Source organism: Anthonomus grandis, chromosome 8, assembly GCF_022605725.1.
Source record: "Anthonomus grandis grandis chromosome 8, icAntGran1.3, whole genome shotgun sequence".
Classification (NCBI taxonomy): Eukaryota; Metazoa; Arthropoda; class Insecta; order Coleoptera; family Curculionidae; genus Anthonomus; species Anthonomus grandis.
Genome location: NC_065553.1, coordinates 27,567,909 through 27,595,677, shown reverse-complemented (window position 1 = coordinate 27,595,677; position 27,769 = coordinate 27,567,909). Strand labels below are relative to the sequence as shown.

At 33.2% G+C, this 27,769-nt stretch overlaps 1 protein-coding gene across 1 annotated transcript; it reads left to right on the top strand.

The window, feature by feature from the left end:
- The first annotated feature begins 146 nt into the window (after window positions 1-146).
- Window positions 147-27,318, top strand: LOC126739423 (E3 ubiquitin-protein ligase NRDP1). Its single transcript, XM_050445105.1, has 7 exons — window positions 147-395; window positions 1,680-1,822; window positions 7,668-7,788; window positions 7,846-8,013; window positions 8,069-8,236; window positions 8,293-8,458; window positions 23,268-27,318. Exons 1-7 carry the CDS (start codon window positions 306-308, stop codon window positions 23,369-23,371), a joined length of 960 nt encoding a protein of 319 aa, XP_050301062.1. The 5' UTR covers window positions 147-305; the 3' UTR covers window positions 23,372-27,318.
- The last annotated feature ends 451 nt before the right edge of the window (window positions 27,319-27,769 follow it).

Below are 27,769 nucleotides of genomic sequence, written 5' to 3'. Positions count from 1 at the left end.
TCGAAAATATCGGTAGTTTCAAAATTGGTAGATATACCGAAAAATCTGTAGGGTCGGCAACACTGCTAATACATTATCTGAAGATAATTCAAGGCTTTTTCCGTTCTACCCCCACCACTCAAATTGAACTGTCACTGTCATCTGTCGGTGTCACGCACAAAAACCAAAACAAAAAAATCCCGAACATCTGCTGTCAAAGCAGTTGGTCTCAGTGTGAGAGGCGGTCTTATTGAATATTCTAATTTGTTTATAAATTTAAAGATATTTAAGTGCAAAGTTGGTATGGAATTAAGGGTTTAAGCACGATGGGTTTCGAAGTTACGAGATTTCAGGGCCCCGTGGACGAGGAGCTCGTCTGTCCGATTTGCACCGGAGTTTTGGAGGACCCCTTACAAGTGAGTGTTTGTTTATAAGTGATGTTATTTAGTTTTTGGTAAATTGCCTTAAGAATTCAAGTGTTTTAAACATTTATGTTTACTAAGAAGCTTTTGCAGTAAACTCAGCAAGTATATTAGATGCCTTTGCAAAGGGCTCTTTAAGACATGACCTACATTTAATTGACAAAGACCTTCAAGTTCCTCTGTATGACATGTCCACATTTCAAGTTTTTATTTAAAAACATGTTTGCCGAATGTGTTCATGATGAATGAAATAAAGAATTATTTTCTATGGGACTTAAGGGCCCTTGTAAGTTCTTTCTAATGTTTGTCAAATAAGACTTACAATCACCAATGTGTAATGAGTAATAAATTTAGGTATAAAGTTCAATAATTATTCTTTTATAAGAATACATAAAACATTTAATGAAACCTAGCTCATAACTAATTTTCAGTTCATTAATTCCAGTAGGTTCTATTTTGCTTTTTTAATTTTATTATTATTCATATCAAAAGCAGAGCCAATTATACAGCAATATAATAATAGTCATTTATTTATTCAATATCTTACAAAACCCCCTCTTACAAACACCAAAGGTACTTACATATAAGGGATAATAACTAAATTCTACCAAATAATATGACACCTATAAGTTATACATACAAATCATAACCAATGTTCAATAATTGTTTTTTAACAAATTACAGTTTAGAGCTAAAAATATCCTAAACATATTGCAATGTTAAAGTATTACATGTTTTTAACATTAAAGTAAAGGGAGAACAACTGCACAAGTTAACACAAAAATATCTCTGCATTCTTAACCTTAGATTGATATTAGGAACTTTTATATTTATCAACTCTATCAAATAAGTCATTATAATTCATATTATTAATGATATAGTAATAAATATAAATACTGCAATAACTTTTTCTGCACCTTCTCAATATTTTATATGGTAATTTACTGGAAGCACCCAAATTATAGAAGCATCTCAAGATGTGATCTTACTAAAGAGTTTTATTTATCAGTAATAATAAGATAAGCCATAAAACTGCACTAAAGAAAGGTCTTACATGAAAATAAAATAAGGTATAAAATAACAATTGAACACAATAACAACTCAATCCAGGTACTAGCCATAAAATATTAACAAAATGTGTTCATTCATTCCAATTCATATTTACTTTGTTCTATATGTCAGTCTCGAATAGCTTTGATCATACATTTAATCCTTGTATACTTCACTAACTTACTCTAACCTTAAAGTGAATGCATACAATAGAGCTTAAAATTTTAGGCTCCAGAATGTGAACATGTATTTTGCAAATCATGTATAACCCAATGGATCTCCCGACAGCCCACTTGTCCTGTGGACAGGCAGAGTTTAACTTCTGCACAGTTGACCCAAGTGCCTAGGATTCTTAGAAATTTACTGGCAAGGTAAGAGAACATTTAGGGCTTTTGGAAGAATTTGCCTTTTAAAGGGTAAAAGTAGTTTTAGTGAATTGGGAAATTAATAATTGTATGCTCTATACTGACATTCACCCACCATATAAAACTTTATTAAATCGGAAATGTGCTGATTTAAGTCAGTGAGTTTGTAATTAATAGAATAAACTAATCTAATTAATACTGATTACTCAAATTAGAAGGATTAAAATTCACAGAGGATCTAAACACTTTCCACAATACAAAGGATGTTATTTAAGTGAAAGTTTATAAACTCAGGTACTTAATTACCTAATACAGTTGAAATACTTTGGCATTACTAATTGTATCATGTAACTGTTTTTATTATTATGTTTTGTTTCCTTCTTGCATACTTAAGTACAAGAATTTTATTATAGTGAAATTTTATAATTTTCCTAATATTATTGAAAACTTGTTTTATTGCACTCTATACTATTTGTTTTTACCTGAGATCATAAACCTTTATTAAAGGACTGATTAAGAAAGGTACTGATAAAGATTCCTCTTTACCTGGCAAGCAAAATAAAAGTGTTTAGCCCACCTTATATTTCAGGCAAACAAAACTACATTTTAAATTTGTATTTAGTGGAATTTTATATTTTTTGGCCCTCAATATACTGCCTTTTATTTAGAACAAAATGGATACTGTACAAACTAATAAAATTAGTTCCCAACCAATTCTTTTATTTATATTATTTGGCCGCGAAAAACCTACATTACATGTTTATACTTTGGCGGTGAGCGCCAAGGTGAGATTTCCATTGAAATTATTATGAAACGTGAATTAATTTAAATTTAAAATGAAAAATAATCGCGTGTGTGTGTGTGTCTTATGTCGGTGTTGCTGTTTTATTTTAAAACTCATATGGAGGATGTCTATTTCCTGTATGGATGTGTCAATAGGAAATTGTAGTTTTTAAGAGAAGAATACCTGCTTTAATGATTTATTCAGAATGTGGTATGCCATTTCTTTGATTCCCAGATTATTTCACATTTTTGTTCTTTTTGTAAGCCAATTTTGGGACCCAAACAATTACATTATATGAATCATAGTTCATTAAAGCAATGACTGAAAACTGGAACATGGTTATTATAGTTCTGATGAAATAGACTCAGATTTCTGAGAAGAAGTCTATGTTGCACATTATAGGATGACTAAATCTTATAAATTGAATTTTGAAAAATGGTGAAATGCCGAAAAACCTAAAGCAGTCAATTGTAAAAGCAAAAACAAACAACCCAAGCAAATCAGATTATCGCGCTATAAATATGCTGCCAGCTATAGAAAAATTAGTTGATGAGCCCTTCAAATAATATTTTAAAGAAAACTGTATTTAAAATTAAAAAAACTAGATTTTAATGGAATAGTCTTATCCTTTTTTGAATCTTACTTATGTGGCAGAAATGAAATAGTCAATTTTTTTTTCTGAAAAATGTGAAAATGTTTATGGGGTTCCACAGGAGTGTCCTTGGACCACCATTGTTTGCCTTGTATATTAATGACATAACTCAAACTTAATATTTGGCTAAATATATCAATTTGTCGATGGCGCTGTCATCGACATTTAATGAGGATTAAAGTTAGTTTATTCATGGATTTGTATTAACAAATTAAAACTTCACAAAAATGGATAAAGAAAACTATAAATTTTAATATGGAAATTTATAATGAAAATATTGAATTTATTAAAAAAATAAACTACCTTGGATTTATATTAAATAGTCAGTAAAATTAAAATAATTATTATGACTATGTCATTGTAAGAAAAATGGGTTTTGATCTCATTTAACGTACAAACTATATTTACAAACAAAGAAATAAATTTTTAATAGCATAATAAAACCACATTTTGACTACTGTGGGTCACTGCTTTATTTCAGAAACAAAACAGATATAAATAAATTGCAAGTACTGTAAATTAGAGCTATGCGAACTATTTTAAATTGTACTAATTATGAACCCATAATAAAGATGCTAAAGTCTTTAAATTAGTTCCCTCCTATTTCTGGCCTTGATGTTTATCAACACCACTGTGATGCTGTAGAGCAAATTTGTTACAGTAATCCATCATCCAAATTAGTTCTGTGTGGAGACTACAACCTGCCACATGTCACATGGGGCAGTCATGAAGATCGATTAACTGCAATTGGTCAGCCTGTAAGCCATGCAACCTGTTTAGTAGAGTCCTTTACATTTTTAGATCTTAAGCAATTAATTTCTGTTCCTAATGGACGTAATGCTTACTTAGATTTAGTTTTCAGTCATTTTAAAGAAACCAATTTTATGTGAGCTATTGATTATCTGTTGCCTGAGAGTATGCACCATATTCCTTATGTTGGTGAGATAGCTGTTATGCATCCCCCTCAATTGAAAGTAGAGCATACTTACCTTGATTTCAAAAATGCCAATTATATTGGATTTAACAGCTTTCTTTCCAATATACAGTGGGGTAGTCTTTTTCAGGATAAAAGTATTCAACTCTGTAGTGACACTTTTTATGAAATCATTAATCTGGGTCTAGCTATGTTTGTTCCAACTAAAGTGTACAGAAGCTCCAATTTTCCTTCTTACTTTACCTCTGAATTGAGGACAAAAATAATATTGAAAAAGCAAGAATATAGAATAAGCGGCTACCAGAGGGATTTTCAATTATTTGCTGCAATGCGGTCTGAATGTAAGATTTTGGCCAGACGAGATTATAACAACTATTTAATCAACACTGAAAGCAATATTACTGATAACCCTAAAAAGTTCTGGTCATTTGTTAACCAGCAAAGAAAATCTCACAATCTACCTACCTGTATGTTTTATAATAACAAAAGTGCAGATAAAATAAAGATATTATCTGCACTTTAGCTGATTTATTCGCTATTTTTTTTTTTAATGTTTATTGCAACAGTAATATAAGAACTCCCAATTTTAGTTTAGAGAATAGATTTTTCTATTTGTAATATTGGCTTGTCTGAGGTATTTGATAAACTCTCTAAATTACCTAATAAACTTTCCTGTGGACCTGATAAGATACCTGAGTACATGTTAAGCAGACTTAAATATAGTATATCACTTCCTTTGTTTTTGTCGTTTAATAGATTTATATCAGAGGGTGAGCTTCCAAATATATGGAAATTAAGCTATATAATCCCTGTGTATAAATCTGGTGAGAGACACTGAGACTGAGACACTGATTGGTTCTACATTGTAAAAGAAAACACTTTGTGATTTCTGTAATTCGTAAGTTGTCTGCTGATGTTCGCCCATTTCTTCAAGTATTCATAGGTTTGTATTCCATGATTACGTTTTATTTCGATTTTTGTTCGATCGTTAATCGATAGACTGGAACGTAACAACATGGGATTTTTGGAAAATATAAAACGTAATCATGGAATACAAACCTATGAATACTTGAAGAAATGGGCAAACAACAGCAGATAACTTGCGAATTACAGAAATCACAAGTGTTTTCTTTTACAATGTAGAACCAACCAGTGTCCTGAGGATGACTTAATATATATTACAAGAGGCCTTAGAATTTCAGCTAAAAAACCTCTGTTTTTTGACTAAATTGTGCAAATATACCACAAATGAAAATATCCTTGTATATCATCAGAAATACGTTTATTAATTAATTAATATAAATTAAAGCAGCTAAATCTAATTATTATAGGGATCGCTTAAATATGTCATCAAATAGGCAAAGAGAGTGTTGGTCGATTATTAATGATTTTAGACATTGCCATAGAAAAGTATCTGAACCGAAGTTAAGACCTGACATTTTAAATCTTGCTCTTCTTGCTCAAGGGCATTCGTAGTAACATTGATCCCGTACACTATCTTCAACAAGTGTCGGTTGAGCATTAATTTTTCTTTCATCCTGTCGATCTTACCGAAATAAAAAATGAAATCAAACGCCTAAAAAACCATAAATCATCTGGAGCTGATGGGATATCTTCGAGGTTGTTACTCTTTTTGCCTGATTCAGCCTTAAATGCTTTAGTTTCAGCCATAAACAATTCTTTACATATTGGCATTTTTCCTTCATGTTTAAAAGAGGCAGTGGTTATCCCTCTTCATAAGGGTAGAGATTTGGATGAGCCTTGTAATTTCCGTCTCATTTCTATTTTGTCTACCCTCTCTAAGATAGTTGAAAAACTTAAAGCAGAATTTTGTCCTTTTTACATCATAATGGCATTTTGTCTGCGAATCAGTTTGGATTTCAAGCCGGTAAAGGGACTCATGATGCTGTTTTTAGCTTTTTGGAGAGCGTCTATGTGTCCTTGAATTCTGGAGAGTCATCGGCGGCAGTGTTTTGTGATCTATCCAAAGCATTTGACTGTGTGGATCATGGAATACTGTTATCTAACCTCGATAAATATGGTTTTAGGGGCGTAGCGTTGCGATGGCTTGAGTCCTATCTATCAAATCGTACTCAGAAGTTACAGTGTCTGGGCGTTTGTCTGCTTCTAGATCCCTAAAATGTGACGTTCCCCAGGGTTCAGTGTTGGGACCACTGTTATTTTTACTGTATGTGGATGACTTGAGTTCATTGAAACTTCAGGGCAAGGTGGTTCAGTTTGCTGATGATACCACCATACTATGGAGCCATAAAAATTCTGATTATATTAAGACTTGTATCCTTGAAGACCCTCAGATTTTATCAGGGTGGTGTGCTTCCAACAGGCTCGTGTTTAATGTAAGAAAGACGTCTATTATGGGGTTTAAGTGCGATGTTCAGGATCTGATGTTTGACGAAAATTCCCTCTTGCAGAATAAAGAGTGCTGCAAGTTCCTAGGAATTACCATTGATGGTCGCCTTCGGTTTGAAGATCATATTTTACATTTAGCTGGGAAATTATCTTCTGGATGTTTTGCAGTAAGAATCGCAAAACATGAGCTGGGAGGGGTGGTTGCACGTTCAGTGTACTTTTCACTTATTGAATCTCATATTCGGTATGGCTTGCCTTTTTGGGGTTTAACCAATAAGGGGCTACTTAACATTGTCTTTGTTATTCAAAAAAAAAAGCAGTTAGATACCTGTGTTCTGCTAAGTTAAGAGATTCTTGCAAACCTTTCTTCATTTCTGAAAAAGTCCTAACTCTTTTTTCACTCTTTATCTTAAAAACAGCTGCTCTTATTCACAAAATTCCCAAACTACCCTCTGACACTGGCCATTTGACTCGTCGTGTAAATGATGTTCCCCTACCTATTCCTACGTCTTCCCTTACCAAAAACTTATTAATTTACATAAGTAAAAAAATTTACAATCATGTTCCTTTATGTGTTAGACATATATCGGATGTTAAGAAATTTAAAAGAGAATTAAAGTCGCTTTTATTGGCTAAGGCATATTATAACCTGGAGGACTTTTTTAATGATAGGTTTTAACCTTGGACATGTTGGAAAGTTTTTTTTTCCTTTTTTTTCTCTAGTTTTGTCAACAAGTTTACCTTTATTTAGTAATTGATTGTTTTATTTAGTTATCTTTAATTCAAGTATGTTCAAAAAGTTTTGTCTTCTTATGTTTAAATTTGTTTATTGTTTTGTCAATTTTTGAAATTGTATTTTTGTTTTGTTTTTTTAGCTTGTAGGATGCTTGACACAAGATTATTCTTACGTAATATAGCACATTTTCTTTCTTTCTTTCTTATAAGTCGAAACGTCGACATTTAAGTAAACAGGTTTCTGTTTTATTTCTGACCCCACCCAACAACCCTCCGCAATATTGAAGACATTGGGTCACAAACACAAAACTGAAAAATACTTTAATTAGAATATGAGCTCACTGATTACAAAAAACTACTATATCAACCGTTTTAGACTAGTTATAAGTTGCGATAACGCACAGTACGGATGCCCTAGGGTGCTAAACTTAGACACGTTATCCACACATTTAGAAGAATGTGAGCATAACCCAAAAAGGCCGATCCTTTGTGAACAGGTAATTCATCCTGAGGGATAAATATAATTTAGAATAAGTAAAAATTTTAATTTTTAGGGCTGTGCTTTGGTCGTACCCAAAGATGAACTAAAAGAACACAACTGTATCAAAGAGTTAAGATCTTTGATCAACAAACAGCAACAGAAAATGAACGAGTATCAGCACGAATTTAACGAACTGAGATTCTTTATTATTGAACAAAGGAGAGAAATGCAGTTATTAAAAGTACGTTGCTTTTTTAGGCATTTTTTGTTTATTCCCATATAAATATTTTCTTAAGGACTTTATGAGAGCTCTGAAAACGTCGAATCCTTCTATGAGAGCGATTGCAGACGCGATGGACAGAGAGCAACAAGATAGAGAAGTGGTACGGTGGAGCAGTTCCTTACAAAGAGCTAGAGTTACTAGGTGGGGAGGCATGATTTCAACACCTGATGATTCTTTACAGGTAAAAAACTATGAATTTCCAAATTAAATTTAACTAAAAATAACAATAATATTCAGAGGATGATTAAAAGGACACTGACAGAAATGGGTTGTCCGTCACATATATTAGATGATCTTATGGAAAATTGCCACGAATGTCGATGGCCCCCCGGTTTATGTTCCCTAGAAACCCGTCAAAATAATAGAAGACAGTATGAGAGTTATGTGTGTAAAAGGGTGCCAGGTAAGTCATTTTTAAACTAGGTTACTTAATTTTTTTTGTAAGCAGAAGTCCATTCTTGAAGTGGAGTGGCTATACAGTGCATCCCAAAAGTTATGTCTAAATTCATTTAAAATTTAGGGGTGTGTTCAAAAAAAAAACGCTCGGACCCTTCGATTTTTATTTCAAGTTGCGCATTTTTGTACGTGAAGTTTGTATATACAGGGTTGCTCAAAAATAAATTACGACCATCAACTTAATTTTTTCAAATGAAAGCACCTTTTTTTATTTCATTTTTGAACTTCGCGTAAAATTCTACGTATGTTTCATGGATCATGTCCTATACCTAAAGTCGACGGTTATCGAAAAAAAGACCACCAAACATTATTATTGAAGTTCACCTTACGAGTCACCTTATCTCTGAGAATTTTTATACCGAGCAAAATTCCATTCATTCGTGTTTGTTTATTGTTGGCTGGTGACCGTGTATTTTCATAGAAACTGTATGACAGTTGTACGCCAAACAGATATTGTCAAGTGTGAAGTGTACGAGCAAAGTTGCGGTTTTCACAATGGTAAAGTTAACGGAACGAGAAAAAATTGAAATTCTGTGCATGGTTGGGTTTGGTGATAGAACACGTACTCAAAGAGAAGCTGCTCAATTATTCAATGAAATCCATCCTGATCGTCCTCCGATATGTCAGAAGGTGATGAGTAGAATCAACACCTTCTAAAGTACAAGGCCTCACTGCTTACGCGTGACGTCATCCAATCTAGGCCAAAATATCTTAGAAGTATATGATAATTTTCACGAAAAAAATTGTATGCGACATGAATTTTTACAACATTTTAAAGGGTTTCCGGTTTAAACAGGGCTGCCAGAACATGAACTGAAAGCCTTAATCGCGCCCTATTCGATTTTTTTTTAGGGAAAACGAAATTTAAAACTAAAAACCCAAGAGGTTTATTATAAAACCTTACAACACCTCTGAAATAATTAGGTAGATAATTGGCTCTTACTGCATTATCTTTTAGACACATATACAGGGTGTTTTTTCTATTTGATTGAGTATTGAAGTTGAATATTGGAGACTATTGAGTAATAAAATATGATTCTAAAACATTTTAAAAAAATACAACTTTTTTTTAAGAGGAACTGGTTAGCCATTTCATATATCAAAATCCAAATAAATTGCTGTGTAAAATTGTGTGTATTATAAAAATAAACAATTTAAGTAAATAATGGGCAAATATCATTGTTAACCAAGTAAAAATAATTTAGGTATTGACGAAGGGTCATTTTTTTGGGCTTCTTTTGGGCTTGGTTGATATGGTATTACTTCGGCTATTACTGTATAGTGCAGTATCGCCCAAAAAGCAACAACTTAAAGCAACCCAAAGTCACCCTGTATAGGCACTCAACTTATATCAGTCACCATCGGGAATGTCACCATCAGGAATATTATTAGGACTAGATCATTGTTATTGTTATTGGGATTAATCTTGATATTAGATATTGTGCTACATAATTGGCTTAAATACAAATTTTACTTATTTATTAAGAGTCTCTAGTTTCCTTTTCTTTTTTTTACCTAGCCGATTATTATTATTTTTGGCACAATAATTGTTCAAAAATATATTTGATATGCTGCTAAGAAAAATTTTAGAAACATTGGATTTAATGTGTATTTCGCAATTCTCAAAGGGGGTTAAAAGCTGGTTTTTAGTCAAATACCTTAAAAATAACTCACAAAGAAATGACTTTTTGTTGTAAATGTCCAAAAAAGTGTCCTCAAATTCATCAATAATTTTTTTTAAAATTATGTAAACTTTAGAAACAATGTCTAATATTAGCCCACAAGGATATAAAAGAGTACCACCACTTAATGAATTTATTAAGTTATAGGAATCTTCTACAACAAAAGGTTCATTAAGTGTTAATAGATTATCAACTTCCTCAGAGTTGAATGAGGTACCTGCCAATGAAAGGTCGCATTCAGGGAGGTCAAAGAACTGATTTATATTAATATCTCCATAATTTCGAGACCTTAATGACAATATAGACTGAATTTTTAGTCTCTTCTCCGTTTCATATACTTGGCGAACTGAGATGTTATAATAACCGCCAGCTAATTGTCTATATTTTCCAAAGCGCCCTTCCAGGGGGTCAGTTTCGAATTTGCCAAGTAAGACATAATTCATATCTAGTTCTGTCAAACAATATTTAGCTATTTCAAGAAGTCCATGTATAGTATGACTTAGTGCAGTATGTGTTTGACGAGTCAGGGTATGCAAAAAAACAGCTGAGTCCCAAGTGTCTAACCAACCTTGCATTTTTTGTAAAAAAAATATATTTAGGATCATCATTAAATGGGTTTAGTATTTTTTTGGTGAAGGGTTCTTGGTATATGTCCAACAAAAATTTTCCTTTTAGAGAAGTTTTTACATTGACATTTTTCCACCATGTCTAATAAAGTGTGCTGTGTCGTGTGAAAAAGGTACATCATGAACAAAATTTTTGAGAGCCTCTATAATAAAAGGATTAAAAATTTTGAGAGCTAACTTAACATTTTGCCTTTCAATAGATGATGGAAACAAAGCTTTTAAACTAAGTGAGTAACCATGTTTTATTAATTTGTCACTTTCTAATTCATGTAGTCTCTTTACTACAGAAAATGAGGCACATTTTGCTTGACCTGTTTCAAAATCGGGATAAGAAAATTTTTGGTCGGGTTTTGAGTTAAGCCAGTTGTTAAAAATACATTTAAGTAAATGGACAGTATCAAAAAGATAAAATAAAGGTCTTACTGGATCAATGTGATGTGGGTAAACAATACTAAGATTGTTTAGGGGTGAAAAATTACTCATTGCCTTGCTATTTAATGCATTATTGTCACTGACTGTGCAAAATACAAAATACCCTATTTCCTCTAAATTTTCAATAATGGTCTTAACAAAATTATATAACATATCAGAGTTTAGTGTCGAGACTGGTCATATATGTATGACTTCTTAAAATGCTGAGCAAGGACTGCTTAACATAGAGGCAACTGCAGAGGATGCTAATTTCTTATTATTTACTGCTGTTCCCACAGTATTTCCAGCTTTGTAATCTAAATAGGGGTCAATGTGAATTTCATCAAATAATAAAATTACATTTTTCTCTTGTTCTGTTAAATATTGGAATATGTTACGAGCATAGGATAAAAACACATTTCTTTCGTCAATGTGATGATCTGTGAGGAATCTATTACAAATGGATTTTATTATATTAGGGTGTGGCAAAATTATAGGACTATGGCTACGCAAATACTTATAACAGTGAGGGCTTATGGTAAATAAAATTGAACATAAAATAACACTACTAGATGAATATTTATACCTCTCTTTAGATGTATACAGTAAAGTTAATTGTTCAGAAACAAATTTTAAACTTTGTGTAATTTTGTCAGAGCATTCCAAACTTGCAAGAATATTGGAGACAAATTTTAACACATTTTTTACCTTTTTCGAGATTTTGTCACTATTCAGGTCACTATAGGAGTTAATTGATGGGTCGATTTCTTTTCGATTGGAAGTTTGGCAACAATTGGAGTTTTCTCCTAATAAGTCATTATTAGAGTTAATAGGAAATGACATCATTGTCATCAATTGTACAAATTAAACTCTCCAATTCATCCAAACTACTGGCCGTAAATGGAGATTTCAAGTTTGTGATTGGAATAGAGACAGATTGGCCATACAAAAAAGGTTCTAACTTTAAATTATTACTTAACACAATTGCCCAAGTTATTATAGAACCAGGAGTAAATTCTAGTTTAAATAAAGTAATCTTATTAGGACCCTTTGCTAAAAACCACCCCTCTTTTATTGAAATTTTGAAATACTTTTAAAAATTGTTCATAAGTTTCAAAATAAGTGGCCTCTTTATGTCTATCAAACTCTTTTTTGCTATCGTTTAATGCTTGTAAAAGATGTAGCTCTTTAAGTTCCTTATGTTTTTCATCCCTACTTTTACGAAGAAGTAAATTCTTTGAGCAATAATCTGGGCAATTTGAAAATATTGTTGAAACAGCATTTACATGTAAACGGGGCTTTTTTAAATTAATTGAAATAATTTTACCTGTTTTGGGATCCTGTTCCGAACTAATCCAAATTATACTATTTATAGAGAAATGTAATTCACATATTTTAGTGTTTTTATTGGGCACTAAATTGTCCCGCGGAATTGCTTTAAGCCATTTTTGTTGCATGTCCTCAGCTTTGGGAAAACCAAAGACGTGCACTTTTGGTCCATTCGCAAAGTTTCCGTGACAGCCCGGGGCACAACACTTATACGGCATATTAGCCTAGTATAATTTATATTTTTACACCACAAAACCACAACAAAAGTAACTTTAAAACACGAAAACACATTTCTGCATAAAATAAAAACAGAACTGTTGTTTCGTCAACGGGCGCACCAAGAAGCGCAGCCATGTGGTCGAAGCAGGCCGAGAAAACCAGTCGGACAGTGTAGTAGAGAATCATACGATCATAATGGGATAACTAATACTACGCAGGGCGACTATTCAATGCTTTTCTTATGGCGGCCTAGAAGGTATGACGTCACGGCTATTTTAATTTGAGCCGTTAGGCCTTTGTACTTTAGAAGGTGTTGATAGAATAGAGACTAAATTTAGAGACTTCGGTCATGTTAGATCTAGGCAGATAGTATCTGCCGAAATCTGGTCATCCTGCTCGAGATGAAAATGAACAACTTGACGTTTTGCTTTCTTTGGAAGAAAATCCGTGCACTCCTCTGTCGCAGATTGGGGCACCGAATAGTTAAAAAGCACAAATATCACCCCTACAAAGTTATTCCTGTGCAAGAGTTATTTGATGACGATTTCGATAGGCGAAATGAGTTTTGTGAACGCTTACAAAACATGTGCAATCTAAATAATAATTTAGTAACAAATATTATTTTTTCCGATGAAGCCACGTTCTGTTTGAATGGTAGTGTGAACAGACAAAATTGTCGATATTGGGCAACAGAAAATCCGCATTGGATGATGGAGGTAAACACCCAGTACCCTCAAAAACTAAATGTGTGGTGTGGAATAGTGCGCGGAAGAGTAATAGGTCCCTTTTTCTTTGAACAGACTTTAACAAGATAAGTATATCTCGATTTTCTCCAATTTAAATTAGTTCCAGCATTACTAGGTTTATTTCCAAATCCATTGGACCCAGACTATCCTGACGAAGAACTAATTTTTCAGCAAGATGGCGCTCCTCCGCACTATGATGCCACTGTGCGTACATTTTTGGATGAAATCTTTCCCAATCGGTGGATAGGAAGGAGAGGACCCATCGAATGGCCTGCTAGGTCGCCTGACCTAACACCAATGGACTTTTTTTTATGGGGATACCTCAAGTCGAAGGTATTTGTTAATAGGCCAAATAATCTAGACGACTTGAAAGAGAGAATTTGCAGAGAAGTGCGCGCCATAACTCCGGAAATGATTGAAAATGTGCAACGAGACTTTATTGATCGCCTTGAATATTGTCAAGCCGTGAATGGCAACTATTTTGAACATTTAATTTAATTTTTATGCTTTTTTTATTTGTTACATGAATCGTCTTTTTTTCGATAACTGTTGACTTTAGGTATAGGACGTGGAATTCTACGTATGTTTCATGCATCAAAACATACGTAGAATTCCACGCGAAATTCAAAGATGAAATAAAAAAGGTGCTTTCATTTGAAAAAATTAAGTTGATGGTCGTAATTTATTTTTGAGCAACCCTGTATATACAAACTTCACGTACAAAAATGCGCAACCTGGAATAAAAATCGACGGGTCCGAGCATTTTTTTTTCGAACACACCCCCTGAATTTTAAATGAATTTAGACATAACTTTTGGGATGCACTGCATAATATAGCGGGTTAGGAAGGGTGGAAGACCCAAATGAAAATGCTAATCTTTTGTCAAGAGTTATGCATTTCAATGAGTTCACTTATCATCCGACTCTAAAATGTATTTTTTCTTTCAAGAGAAACACATTAAAATAACAAACAGTAAGTCAAAATTAAAAGGTACAACAAAAAATAACGAAATTACAATTAAAAGTCAAAGTTATATATACATTTTTTAAAAAACTTTACACTACTTAGCTGTGAAGTTTACATTAAAAACAATAATTATGATGATAAAATTAACAAATGGTAAAAGGTGCGACATCTAATAAACGCAATTGAATTGAATTGAACATTGAATGATAAATATGTAACGATAAAGGCTTAGAACATTGAATGCCTAGAATAAGCCTAGCTGAAAACCATAGGCGAGGTTGTTGGAGTTCCATTTCTTAGACAATGATGTCAAATCGACTTTCCAATTTTCATTTAATATATATTTTTCTTAATCCACTGCATATTTTTTAATGTGTTGTAATTTGCAACAGGTAAAAAAATGTACTCTTTAGTTTTGTTTATTTGCTGACTAATAATATACCGGGTGGTGCGTCGCCGAGCGGAACATAGGAAAACCCATGTAAATTTTAAAGGGATGAATTATTGGCTTCCCTGTACATTTTATAGAAAAATTGTAAGATAACTTTTTGAAGAGACCAATCTGGCAAATCCTTGTGCAAAGTTTCAAAAAATTTTAATAAGCGAATCTTGAATTATTCAATTAACTGTAATTGCAAAATTAGCAAATTTTCGGTTCAGGTAAAACCAAACGGGCACCAGTAAAATGAATATTGTCACTGACGTGAGGAAAAGTGTCAATAAATCAGTAACAGTCGATATTTGAAAACAAGTATGAATTATTTAATCGACGAAAAATAGCCATAATTAAGTGGCATTATGCCGGAAACAGTTTTAGAGTGGTATCTGAAATGTATTCAGTTTATTTCCCCACCAAGCCCATTCCGTCCATTTCAACTATTAAACGTATTGTCAATAAGTTCGAGTCCAAAAGTACCGCAATACATAATTGTAAGTGTTCAACTCAGGATATCGAAAATAGAGCCTAAGAAAGAGAGAACAGAGATCTTAATATTCTACTGAGTGTGGAGGAAAACAAGATGGTTAGTACGAGGGTTCTTGGGCAAGAGGTAAATAAACATCATACAACGGTATTGCGCACTTTAAAAAAACACAAATATTATTCGTATAAATTCGAAAAACATCAAGAGCTGCAGGAAGGAGATGAAGAGCGAAGAATGATAGGAATTTTTTAAGACACTCAACAATGAACCAAATGTTCAGAATTGCCGGTATTGGAGCCAAGAAAATGAACATCGTTTTGTTCATACTCGGCCACAATATCCCCAAAAAAAACAAATGTATTCGTGGGAATTATCGGACACCATATCATTGGGCCCTTTTTTTATGGACTATAACCTACCAGCTGAAACCTATTTGGACTTATTTCAAAATCAAATTGGACCCGCCTTGGAAGAAGTTGTTCAGAAAGATCAAATGATCTGGTACCAAATGGATGGTTGCCCGGCCCATAATGCCCGTATTGTTAGAGAGTGCTTGGAAAATGCTTTTAACGGCAATATTATTGGTCCACAGTATCGGATACTTTGGCCAGCCAGGTCACCTGATCTTTCACCGAATGACTTCTTTTTGTGGGGTTATTTAAAAAGCGTCATTTATAAAAGTGTAAAATTTGAGAATCTAAACCAGTTACAAAACGCTATTTCGTTAGAATGTAATAAAATTTCCCAATATCAACTTAGTAACGTTAGAAATGAATTTTATGATCGGTTAGGATATTGTTTAGCTGTTAATGGGGGGTTGTTTGAACATTTGATTAATTGATGTTTTTATGTAATTCTCTATTATTTTTATAGGTTTAATTATTGAAATGGACCAGATAGGCTTGATGGGAAAATAAATTGAAAATATTTCAGATACTGCTATTGGTTTAATTAAATTCTAACTATGATAAAACTATTTTTTTTAATAATTGATAATAATAATTGTTATTGGTTTAACTTCATCGTTATATTAAATAAGAGTTTAGATAAGAAAGTAATGTTAACGTGTTTTACTTTGAATGTATGGTTGTGAGATTGATAAAACGGAAAAAAAACATTCCTTGTATTCGGCTGTTCGTCAGATTTGACAAAGCCTTATAACAAATTGTTTGCTGGTGGCTGGTGTCTGGTTTTACCTGAACCGAAAATTTGGTAATTTTGCAATTACATTTAATTGAATAATTCGAGATTCGCTTATTAAAATTTTTTGAAACTTTGCACGAGGATTTGCCAGATTGGTTTCTTCAAAAAGTGAAGCCAATAATTGACCCGCTTAAAATTTACATGGGATTTCCTATGTTCCGCTCGGCGACGCACCACCCGGTGTAAAAAATATTGTATCTTGTAAATAATGGCCATCCGATGCCCATCCCGAAAAGTGAACTTCAGTCAGAAGTCCTCCTCGCTTTAGTCCTTAACAGAACTGCTTAAAGCAAGTATTTTTACAGCCTAACAGAGTTTTTTGAAGATAATTGGGAATAGGCCTAGAGCAGTGTTACTCAAACTTTTTTCGTGACGGAACCCTTTTAAAAAACTAAATTTTTAACGGAACCCTAAACTCTAAACTAAAAGCAAAAGCAGTTATATGTGAATTGTTTATTAATAATCATACAAAAAATGATAGATACAGTAAGTAGTAAGTTAGTAAGCAAATGATAACACTAAGTTTATTTAATGCGATGCATGTAATTGTTTTTTTATTCCTCATCAATTGGGTAATGTCAAGATTGATAGAAGAAAGTTGAATTCTCGTGTCTGGTTCGGCATCCATATCCGTTGCGGTATTTTGTTTTTGTTGCTGTATATGCTGAAAATCCCGTTCCACACAAATACGTTGTTGGGAACGGCAGAAGAACATTTAAAGCTTCTGTGGCAAGTTGTGGATATTCATCACGACCCTGCACCAAAAATCATTTATACTCTATTTCAGAAGTGTGTAGAGCAATAAAACCTCATTAGGTATGCAAAAGTGGTACCTGGTGATCCACCAATATTTTATGCCACTACCTTAGTTGGGTATTAGTTTCAATGTAAAATTCTTTCTTTTCGTTGATTGCAGGTAGTGCCACCCGGTTTTGGGTCAATTTATGAGTTTTGCCCATTGTTACCCACTGACAAACATTGAAAACGGTTCGCCAAAGGCGTGCAACTGGGACTTAATAAGTTTTTTACCTTATAATTAATGTACTTAAATGCTACTTTTGTTTAAATGGAATAATATATTTTTTTCACAAATTTATTGAACATAATATGTAGAGTAAAACAGTTGAAAATGTCACTTTTGGATCTGGCACTTTTTGAACAGTGTATAACAATTTTAAATTATAATAGATTGTAGTCTTCTTCGTCATCTGACGAACTGTCATCACCTCTTGACATTATAATTAAAGGATCGACTGTCTGATCGATGAGGTTGTCAAGATCCCACATTTTGTCCTCTTGCTTAATTACATGCTGGACTGCTTTTCGCCAATTCTCTGGTGTCGCTTCCGTAATGGCTTGATCAAACAGTAGCTTAACATCTTTCATTTTAAAAGTCGTGTTTTGTCTTGCTACAAATCCTTTTACCTGCGCCCATATCAGTTCTATAGGATTTAGTTCGCAATGATATGGCGGTAAGCGCAGTACAGTTATATTATATTTTTCGGCTATATCTTCCACGGCGTATTTCATGAAACGAGTTTTGTGTAAGTTTGCTATTGCCAGCAGTTCTTTTTTTATCAAATTTGCTTCAAACGCAATACCTTTTGCAGTCAGCCAATCGATAATTTCTTGCTTTCTCCAACTTGAAGTTGGCGTCTTCTCTATTCGCCGTGAATGATAGCTTGCGTTATCCATAACCACCACCGAATTAGCCGGAAGAAATTTTATCATTTCACCAAAATAGTCCTCGAAAACGTCTGAGTTCATGTCTTCATGGTAATCTCCTGTGCGAGTCGACTCAAAGGTTAGCAGACCTTCTTTTAAAAATCCCTCTTCGCTTCCAATATGTGTGATTATAAGTCTTTTTCCTTTTCCCGAAGGTACTTTAATACCCGTAGACAGGCCTTCTATGAAAGCTTGGCGAGCACTGGTTATATTTTTGTCTTGCCACATTTTTTGGACTATATAACCTTCGTTAATCCACGTCTCATCAAGATAAAAAACTTTCTTTTGCTCCCTGCGCTACTGCTTGATACTTCTCAAGTATTGTCGTCTCCAACAAACAATTTCGTCGCTCTCCAGTAAAAGTGCTTTGCGGTTATGCTTTTCCCAGGCAAAATCCATATTTTTTAAAGTTTTCCATAAAAGTTTTCTACTTATCAACGGAATACTGTCATCTCGGCCAAGCTCCATTAAAATTTTGTCTAGGGTGGGTATTTCCTTTTTAAAGTAAAAAGAGTGAACTTTTCTTCGAATTATACATTTAGCATTTTCATCAAGGACTTTTGTAGGTCGTCCTGGCTTTTGCTTGGGAGATTCCACTTGACCTGCTACTTTTCTTTCCCGCAACAATTTGAAAATGGTGGACTTTCCAATTCCACTCATTCGAGAACATTTTTCAACAATTTCTTGCACAGTAAAACTAGGGTAATCGTGTTTTATGCAATCATGTACATTTAAAATAATAACTTTTTCACTCAGCGATAGTGGAGAATTTTTAGTACATCTTTTCGTTGGACTGAATACCTCCATTTTTTAAATATTGGGATAATAATATTGTGATTACACTACAGCGTAGCAGTGACTACTAACGTTTAAAATATGATTTAAAAGTATTTATAGTCTGTATATATTACCTGACCCCATTTTTGCATGTTACAAAGCGTTAAAAGATAGGTACCTATACAAAAGGATTAAAAGTATTTATTTAGTATTTAATCTCTTTCAAAATAAAGGCATTTAATCCGTGAAAATTAAATTCATAAATATTATAAGTACCTGCGCCTATGAACTACCACGAAATGTAGCCAAACAGAACGGAATTCCCCAGTTTATTGCTCTATACACTTCTGAAATAGAGTATAGTAAATTTGTTTTGAACAATGATTCCATGCTTCTATTCGATGTCATTTCTAGAAATGATTCATAGATCTGATTTGACATATTTTCAGGCTTCTGCAATTTAGATGAAAAAGCGTTTTGAATCCATGAGTTTATTTTCAGTTTTGTATTCTGTTCTTCAGGAAAGTAAGATTCAAAAGTCCCTTGCAGATCATTGAGATATTGCACCAATTCAACAAATATATCATTTTGTAATATTTCTATATCACTAAGACTATGGTGACTAAAGAACTCACCTAGCAATGAAAAGCTTTCGATTTCTCTCTTACCAAAACAAGTAATCCAAAAATCTAATTTTCTTTTAAAGGCAGTTATTTTGTTGTTAGCATTGAAAACTGTTGTCTGTTTTCATTGTAGTGAAAGGTTTAATTCGTTAAGTTTTCCAAACATGTCTGCTAAAAATGCTAGTCTAAATAACCAGCTTTTATCGGACAAACGGTCTTTTAAATTAAAAGGAACATCTGTAAGAAAAGCTTCTAATTCTGTTCTTAGTTCAAAAAGCCTTGTCAAAGTCTTACCCCGAGACAACCATCTCACTTCAGTATGGAGCAATAGTGTTTTATGATCGCTACCATAATCTTCACATAATATTGAGAACAATCGGGATTGTAGTGGGCGTGACTTGACAAAATTAATTATCAAGAACTCATCAAGAACCAGTTTTAGATTTGGTGGCATTTTCTTAACCACGAGTGATTGTCTATGCAGGATGCAGCGGCTGGAACTACAATTTGGCGCTTTTATTTTTATTCGTGATATTGCTCCTGCTGTTCTACCTGTCATTGCCTTGGCTCCATCGGAAATATCAATGCAATCATTCCAATCGAGTTGGTTTTCTTCAAAAAATATGTTAATCGTGTTAAAAATTTCTTCTCCGGTTGTGTTAGTAGGCAGCGATGAGCACATAAGCAAGTCTTCTTTGAGTGAATGTTTATATGGATATCGCACAATTACTAGCAAGATGGCCAGTCCAGCAACATCAGTCGACCCGTCCATTTGCAAGACGAATTTGTTATTTTGAAGCCGTGAAACCAGTTCTTGTTTTATGTTTGCTGCGGTATCCCCAATTCGGCGCGTAACTGTATCGTTCGAAAGCGGCACTGTAGAAAGATGCTTTACAGATTTTTCGTCGAGCATACATTTGGTTATATCTACCACACATGGTTTTATTAGCTTTTTAGATAGTGTGCGCTTTTCCTGCTTGGGCAATGCGGTAACTAACCAAATACGATGCCTCCGTGGCCTTTTCATTCACAGTCTGAGTCGTATACGTCTAGTTTTTTGGCTTCTTAATAATTGTTCTTTTTTACGTAGAAAAAATTCTTTACTTTTGCGGTACGTTGCTTGATTAATGAATTGTCCGCGCCAAACAATCCTCCTTTATATTATACCAGCAACCATCGAATTCCTCAGAAACTTCGGAGAGCCAGACGATTTTCTCCGAAATACGCGTCGACGCACGAGCACGAGAAACAGGGCGACAATGTGGGGGATCGGAATTGGTCCTACTCGGAATTTGTCCTACGTTTACGAATCCGGCCGAACGGTTAAAAACAGTGTTGTCAGAACTGTAAAATATTCTTAGCAATGTGACCGAAATTCAATATTCAGTTCGGGGAGGGGGATACTGTGTGAAATTGAATGTGATACCAACCATACAACAACTACAACGAATAAGGCCGTTCAACCTAGAACTTATTGTTGTGTGTGTGTGTGTTGCAAAGATGGAAGGATTTGGTAATCAAAGATTTTTTGATCAAGAATTTATTAATGAAGCCAGAAGGTATGAAACTTTTATACTTATACATACAATTATTATAAAATAGACAATATAATTATGAGAAAAATCGAAGTTTTATGACCAATATGCTCTATATTTTTTAAAAATATACGAAACCTGATCCAACCTAACTCGCCCTAACTTTGTCTAATTAAATGATAACGACTGGACATCAATTTAAGCATTATTAAAATTAATTGGCTACACAACGTCCTGGTGACTTGGGTTGGCCCAAGGTTGGGTTAGGTTTTGAATATTTTAAGTAAATAGAGAATATTGGTCATAAAACTTCGATTTACGTCATATATTGCCTATTTTACTTGGATCGTTACGTTATTGCCCGGCCATTATCGTTAATGTGCGAATTTTCATCATTGATCGTAACATATACACTATACAGAATACCCCATATTTCCATATAACTTAATAATACAGTTGCCGCCCGCGTGCGCCATCTAGCTATTAACAGTTGCGACACAGACAATCCATCGCATCGGTCGCTATTTAGCTGCCGAAATTCGTAAATACGGCGTTGTCAAATATAAATACCTCCTATCCTTGCTTCTATATCGAAATACAAACCCAGGATTTTCGAGGAAAAGCCGAACCGTTCCGATCGACCGTAGGACAAAATCCGAGTAGGACTAATTCCGCCTTCTCGACAATGTCATTCGATTGCTTATAGTCCGGGGGCGAATGGTGGCGTACGAGTAACGCTGTAACATTTCGATGTAATAGGTCGGGCATTTACTTAATAATACATATATAAAATTTTCGTATATGTACCAGTAACACCTATAAGTAGGCGTTTTGTTTTAGTTGTTTATTTTTATCTTAGGTAACTTTATTCTTATAGGGTCCACTTTAATATATGCATTCATTTATTATGACTACTGGCGGAGCCCTACCGGAGGTTTCGCGGAGCACCGGGCCTCCGCGGAGCACACTTTGAGTAACGCTGGCTAGAGGATATAGTTAGTTTTTAATAAAGATTTAAATGTTTGATTTTTTGTCATGTTGTATTTTATATTGTTTTTGTGATGTCACTCACAGAAAAATTTTACTCATTTCGTCTTGAATTAATTTAATTTTGTGTTATTATTGTTTATACTAGTATGTTGAACCCAGTATTGTTTTTTTTAAATTATGTGTTAGTAATATGCCGATTTATGTTCATGTTTTATATTATAAGTAGCTTTATCAACAAATACCATGTATTTTGATAATAAAGCATGTTTTGAATTTGAATTTGAACTTACCCTTTTTTTAAATAATCTCCTCTACCCGCGAGTTAGATAAAGGGATCGGCACAACTTCTTTTTAAAAACAATTTTATTCAAGAAAAATTACAGATACGGATTTACGTTACTATTGACAGAACAAGTAAGAATGAGGTAAAACACAAAAGTACATATATTTATAATCTGCGATATTCATGGTCATGGGACAATGCTGACATCGGCAATTCCATGGGTTGGCTGGAAGTGACCATGGAAGATGTCCACATAACTCGCGTTACTATAGTACTCTGTCGACGCTTAATAATCGAGCTTATTCGCCTTTGTCGTTAGAGATTTATCATTCAATGTTTAAACCTTAGTTTTAACTGCGTTTACTAGATGTCGCGATTTTTACCATTTGTTAATTTTATGATCATAATTATTATTTTTCATGTAAACATCACAGCTATAAAGTGTAAGGTAAGTTTTTTTTTACACATTTTATGTATAACTTTTATCTGTAATTTCGTTAATTTTTGTTGTACCTTTAAATTGTGACTTACTGTTTGTTATTCTCTTAAAAGAAAAAATACATTTTAGAGTCTGATGATGATGAGTGAACTCATCAAAATGCATAACTCTTGACAAAAGATTGGCATTTTCATTTGTGGAAAAAAGTTCTCCCACCCTTCTCAACCCGCTAGGTTACTTAATATGGTACTTAACGCTTTTTTATTTATTAAACTTCAGGCAAGCAGGCTGTCCTGGTCCTTTATTGCGATAACCAACACATGGGTGAAGAGATGATGTTAGAGCCGGGTCTTGTGATGATTTTTGCCCACGGGGTGGAGTAAAATGTTGTCAATCTTCTTCATTGGTTTAAATGTAAAACATTCCACATTTTCTCTTGTATTACATTACTGCCGCCCTAACATGAAAGGTCTTATCTGCAAAATGTAGTTTTTTGGGAAATCAGTTTTTTGTTTGTTTTCATTATATATGAAGAGGTATTTTAGCAAACTCTTCATGGTTTATTTTATATATTAAGTCGGAAACAGGATCTAATTGGTAAAAATAATAATTGAGATACCTCTTACCAATTAGTAGATTTTTGATTATATTGTCACTTAGGACAATATAGCCTAGTATATGAAATAGATGTTGTTAATATTTTACTTACGAAAACTGTCCTAAATGAAACTAATATTCTAATTTACTAAACGGCTTTATTTATTATACCAAATTTTATAAACTTATTACGTGTAATAGGTATATAACGAAATGAACATACTAAAAAAATAGAAATATTAATCTATTTCTTCCTCAAAACCGTCTTCGCTAACCGGCAGATCTTCCCAAAATTTCATACGATTTTGAGGAATGTGCGCTTTTAATTTGGATGTAAGATTATTTTTTCGAGCTAAAGCCACACCGCGACATACATTACGAGATTGCGGTTGCGTTAGCGTGCCCTTAACATACTTCATTATGAAAATGTCTTTCAAGTCTGTAAAATCGTTGTCAAATTCTGTTTTGTAAGAAAAAAGTAATTTCCTCTTTTAAAAAGAAGACAAATCATATCTTTTAAGTAAACGCGAGAAATAAGCTTTTGTAACTTATATTTGGAGGTATAGTCGGTAAAGTTAAAAAATTGTGCAAGTTGCATTTTTATTACATTAACTTTTGACGAATTGGCTTGTTTTACCACTTTACAAAAATCGTCAAAATCGTATACATTTTTTTTTCCTTTTGAGGGCAAGCTCAACTTGGTGATGGAACGAATCGGCTGCCATAAAAGTATGGCCTGGCTCAAAAAACTTAATAGTTATGTTTTCTACGGCAACTTCTAAACTGTTAACCAAATACATAAAGAAACTAAAAAGGGACCAATTTTTATTTTGGCTCGAACAATTATCAAGCCAAATTGTTATATGTTTAATGTCCCTATTTGCCTGAAAAAACGCATAGAAAGTAGAAATGATATCATCTTTGGATCTGCCAGCGATTCCCTCATGCCACAACACAGCATTGCATGATACTATACGTGGCGTGAAAATAATTTCTTTGAATGTTTCCAATCGGGGAAGCATGATCACCTGAAAATTAACAAAACTGTATTTAAGTAATTATATGCAAATTCTTAAATAAACATTTTACCTTTTGCAAATCAGCAGCTACATAAATTTCATCATCTTGTTTTATTTTCTCTGCATCTTCCTGATAATTTTTTCTCGCGTTAGTGGCCTTTACTTTATGAATTTCCTATTTTTTGCACACATCACAGTTGGCAACGTTTTCCGCATCAGCTTCATGAGATGTGGCTTTTTTGTGTATATTAAATTCTTCGCAGTCCCAGTATTCTTCATTTCCTAAGTTCGCGAAGGATATATTTAGGTCATTAGTAACAATTTTTCGGTATAATTCGTAAGAAAATTCGGTATTTGGATATTTCTGTCAAAAATCCTTGTACATCAAGGTTATATTTATATCACTAGGAAGGTTTTCTAAGAGGAGCGTGCTCTCTTCTGTAGTGAGATATTGTGGGGTTGAATGAATTAACATGCCCAATAATTATGTCCCTGTCTACTTTGTGTGGGTGTGATCGTTTTCTTTCATCTTTTTTAGGTACTATCAATTTTGAATCCGTTTTATGAATGTTTTTCAACATTCTGTCATTATCTTTCTCATAGCCCAATGTCGCTAACAAAAATATCTTGCAAACACACACCTTTTCGGCTTTCTCTGATATTAAATTATATTTATAGGAATAAACTCTTGGTGAAGTTTGCTTTTTAGTTGTACTTCGTTTTTTTTACTTGGTTCTACGCAGCTCAAAACAAACCGCTTTTGTTGTTCTTTTGGCAATACCCAGTATTGTTTATTAATGTCTTTTTGCCTACTATACGAGATTTTTCTGGAGCAATTGAGTTTGCATGATCACATGATCTTTTAACTTCATGAGCTCTTACGTAACTCTCTATTTTTTGTTTCTTCCTTTCAATGGGTGGTTCTTCAATGTTTTTTTTCTTATTTCTCCAGTTTTTGTATAACGTTTACACTCAGCTTTATCAATGGCTTTATTTATAATATCTTATAAAATATTGTCCCGAATGAAATCCTGAACAGAGTTAAGTTCGTTCTCTTCTGGTTCTATATTTGATAGATTCTCTTTACGTTCTTCTACTTCGATATTCGAATAACCTGATAGCAAAACATTGGACAATATGCGTATTTTTTTACTTGGGGGGCTGTATTCGCAATCACTGTCGTCGTAATCATTGGACAGTCCTGGCACATAATCCGGATCTTTATCATCTTTTTTGGCTTCATTCTGTTTAGATTTTCTGACAACATTTAATTTTTCTTTGAGTTGGTTATTTAAAGCAAGAAATAGCATACGTTTAGATCTACTATTGCTGTTCTGGATACCAGATGCACTACTGCTACTACAAACCAGAATTAAAATCAATTATTGCTTAAATATAAGGTGACATTGTTAAACTTACCCTGCATCCATTTCTCGCAATATTAGTTTTGCTTAAAAATGCAAAAAAACTCACAAAGTCTGACAAATAACTGTATAACAACACACCTTTTATTATCAATAATTTAAGGTTATGTTACACCAGGTGCTTCTGTCATGCTACGCTTAATTGTCCTTACTGATATCGTTTAACACAAAATGCTAGCTTAAATAGTCCTAACTGCATTTTTAAAGTAAAAACGGACATATTTTCTTAAAATGTGAGATCGGACAATTTATCTTAGCAAACCTGGGAATTTATTCATTTAGGACAAAACATTTAGGCATTAAATAAAGCACTTAAAACGCATATAGGACAATTTGACTTTGTACACGTATAAATAACTCGTTTACAAATACTAGGAGCCAAAAAAGTGAATTTGCCAAATTTTGCAGATATGACCTTTCTTGTTAGCAGGGCAGATTAGGTTTCATATTAAATTCATTCAACTCATGGTCATATTTTGTTTTTACTTAAATGATTTTTATCTTACAGTTCTGGGGTTTAATAAGGAACTGGTGCTATTAAAAACATGACCAAATACTCTCGCTGTCCTTCATTTAATTTAAATTTCACTGTCGTAGGAGAAATTATTTTTTTGTACGGTTATTGCTGTACTTTTCTGAAACCAAAAATCTACAACATCTATGTATAAATTTAGGTTAATTCGATTTAAAAAAAAAGAACTGATTTTTAGAAAAATGTTGCTTTTAATGTCTAGGAAAGTACTTGTGAAACTTTATATAGAGAGTCGTTGTTATTTAGTGTTTTTTTTTAAATATATTCTTATAAGTAGTGCTTCTTTCTAATGTTATCTAAATTATATATGAGAGTGAAGCGGACATTTCGCTTTATTCAATATGCTAAACAATATACAGGGGTTTTAAACAGTCTAAATTCTTTGATAAACTACAGAGGTTTCTTATTCTCTGTCATTATTAGTCAAACCTCCCAGCGATCTCAAGGTGTAATGGTGATTAAAAAAAAATTATGTACATGTTTTAAATCTTCTGTATATTTGTTGTGCAATTTCGTTTTAAAGATCTCGCTTAATGCCTGGGTCAAAAACAAAAAAAAAATGGTGAATGATCACGTTTACCCTAGTCAAGTAATCGAATATGTTAGGGTCTTTATTTGTGATTTTTTTAATTATTTATGTTTGTTAGTTATTGATTTGACGCCATTCTGATTATTATTTTGTTGCTACATATCGCCCAAGCAAGTTATTTTTTTTAAGAATGGGGTATTTATACGTTAATATAGAGTATACAATGTGATGTTTGATGTCTATTATTAATTAATTTAGGGTCTTTGGTGCGGACGCTTTTATAACAAAAACACCTGGGCATTCAATATTTTATTGTTATTTATGTTCGCCTCGCTGCCAATTATTTAATAAGGAAAATAAAAGTTTAAAAAGTTATAAATTGTTTTTTTTTATTCTGTAGGTACCTAAAATTGTGTTTCTGTTCAACCTTATCGATACCAGTCGTCAACTTTATCAGATTGACAGAAACTTGGGCATCCAATAAATCAATTGGAAACATGCATTTTGAAAATTTACTTGCTAGCCGTATACTGCAGGAACAATTTTAATGCTTAAAACCTACCTATACCTATGTGTGCTTATACAGGGTGTTCCAAAAATCAACGATAGGCCGAAAATGGGCAATAGACCAGGTGCTCAAAAGAAATATTTCAAAAAAAAACTATCTTGAGTACTTTTAA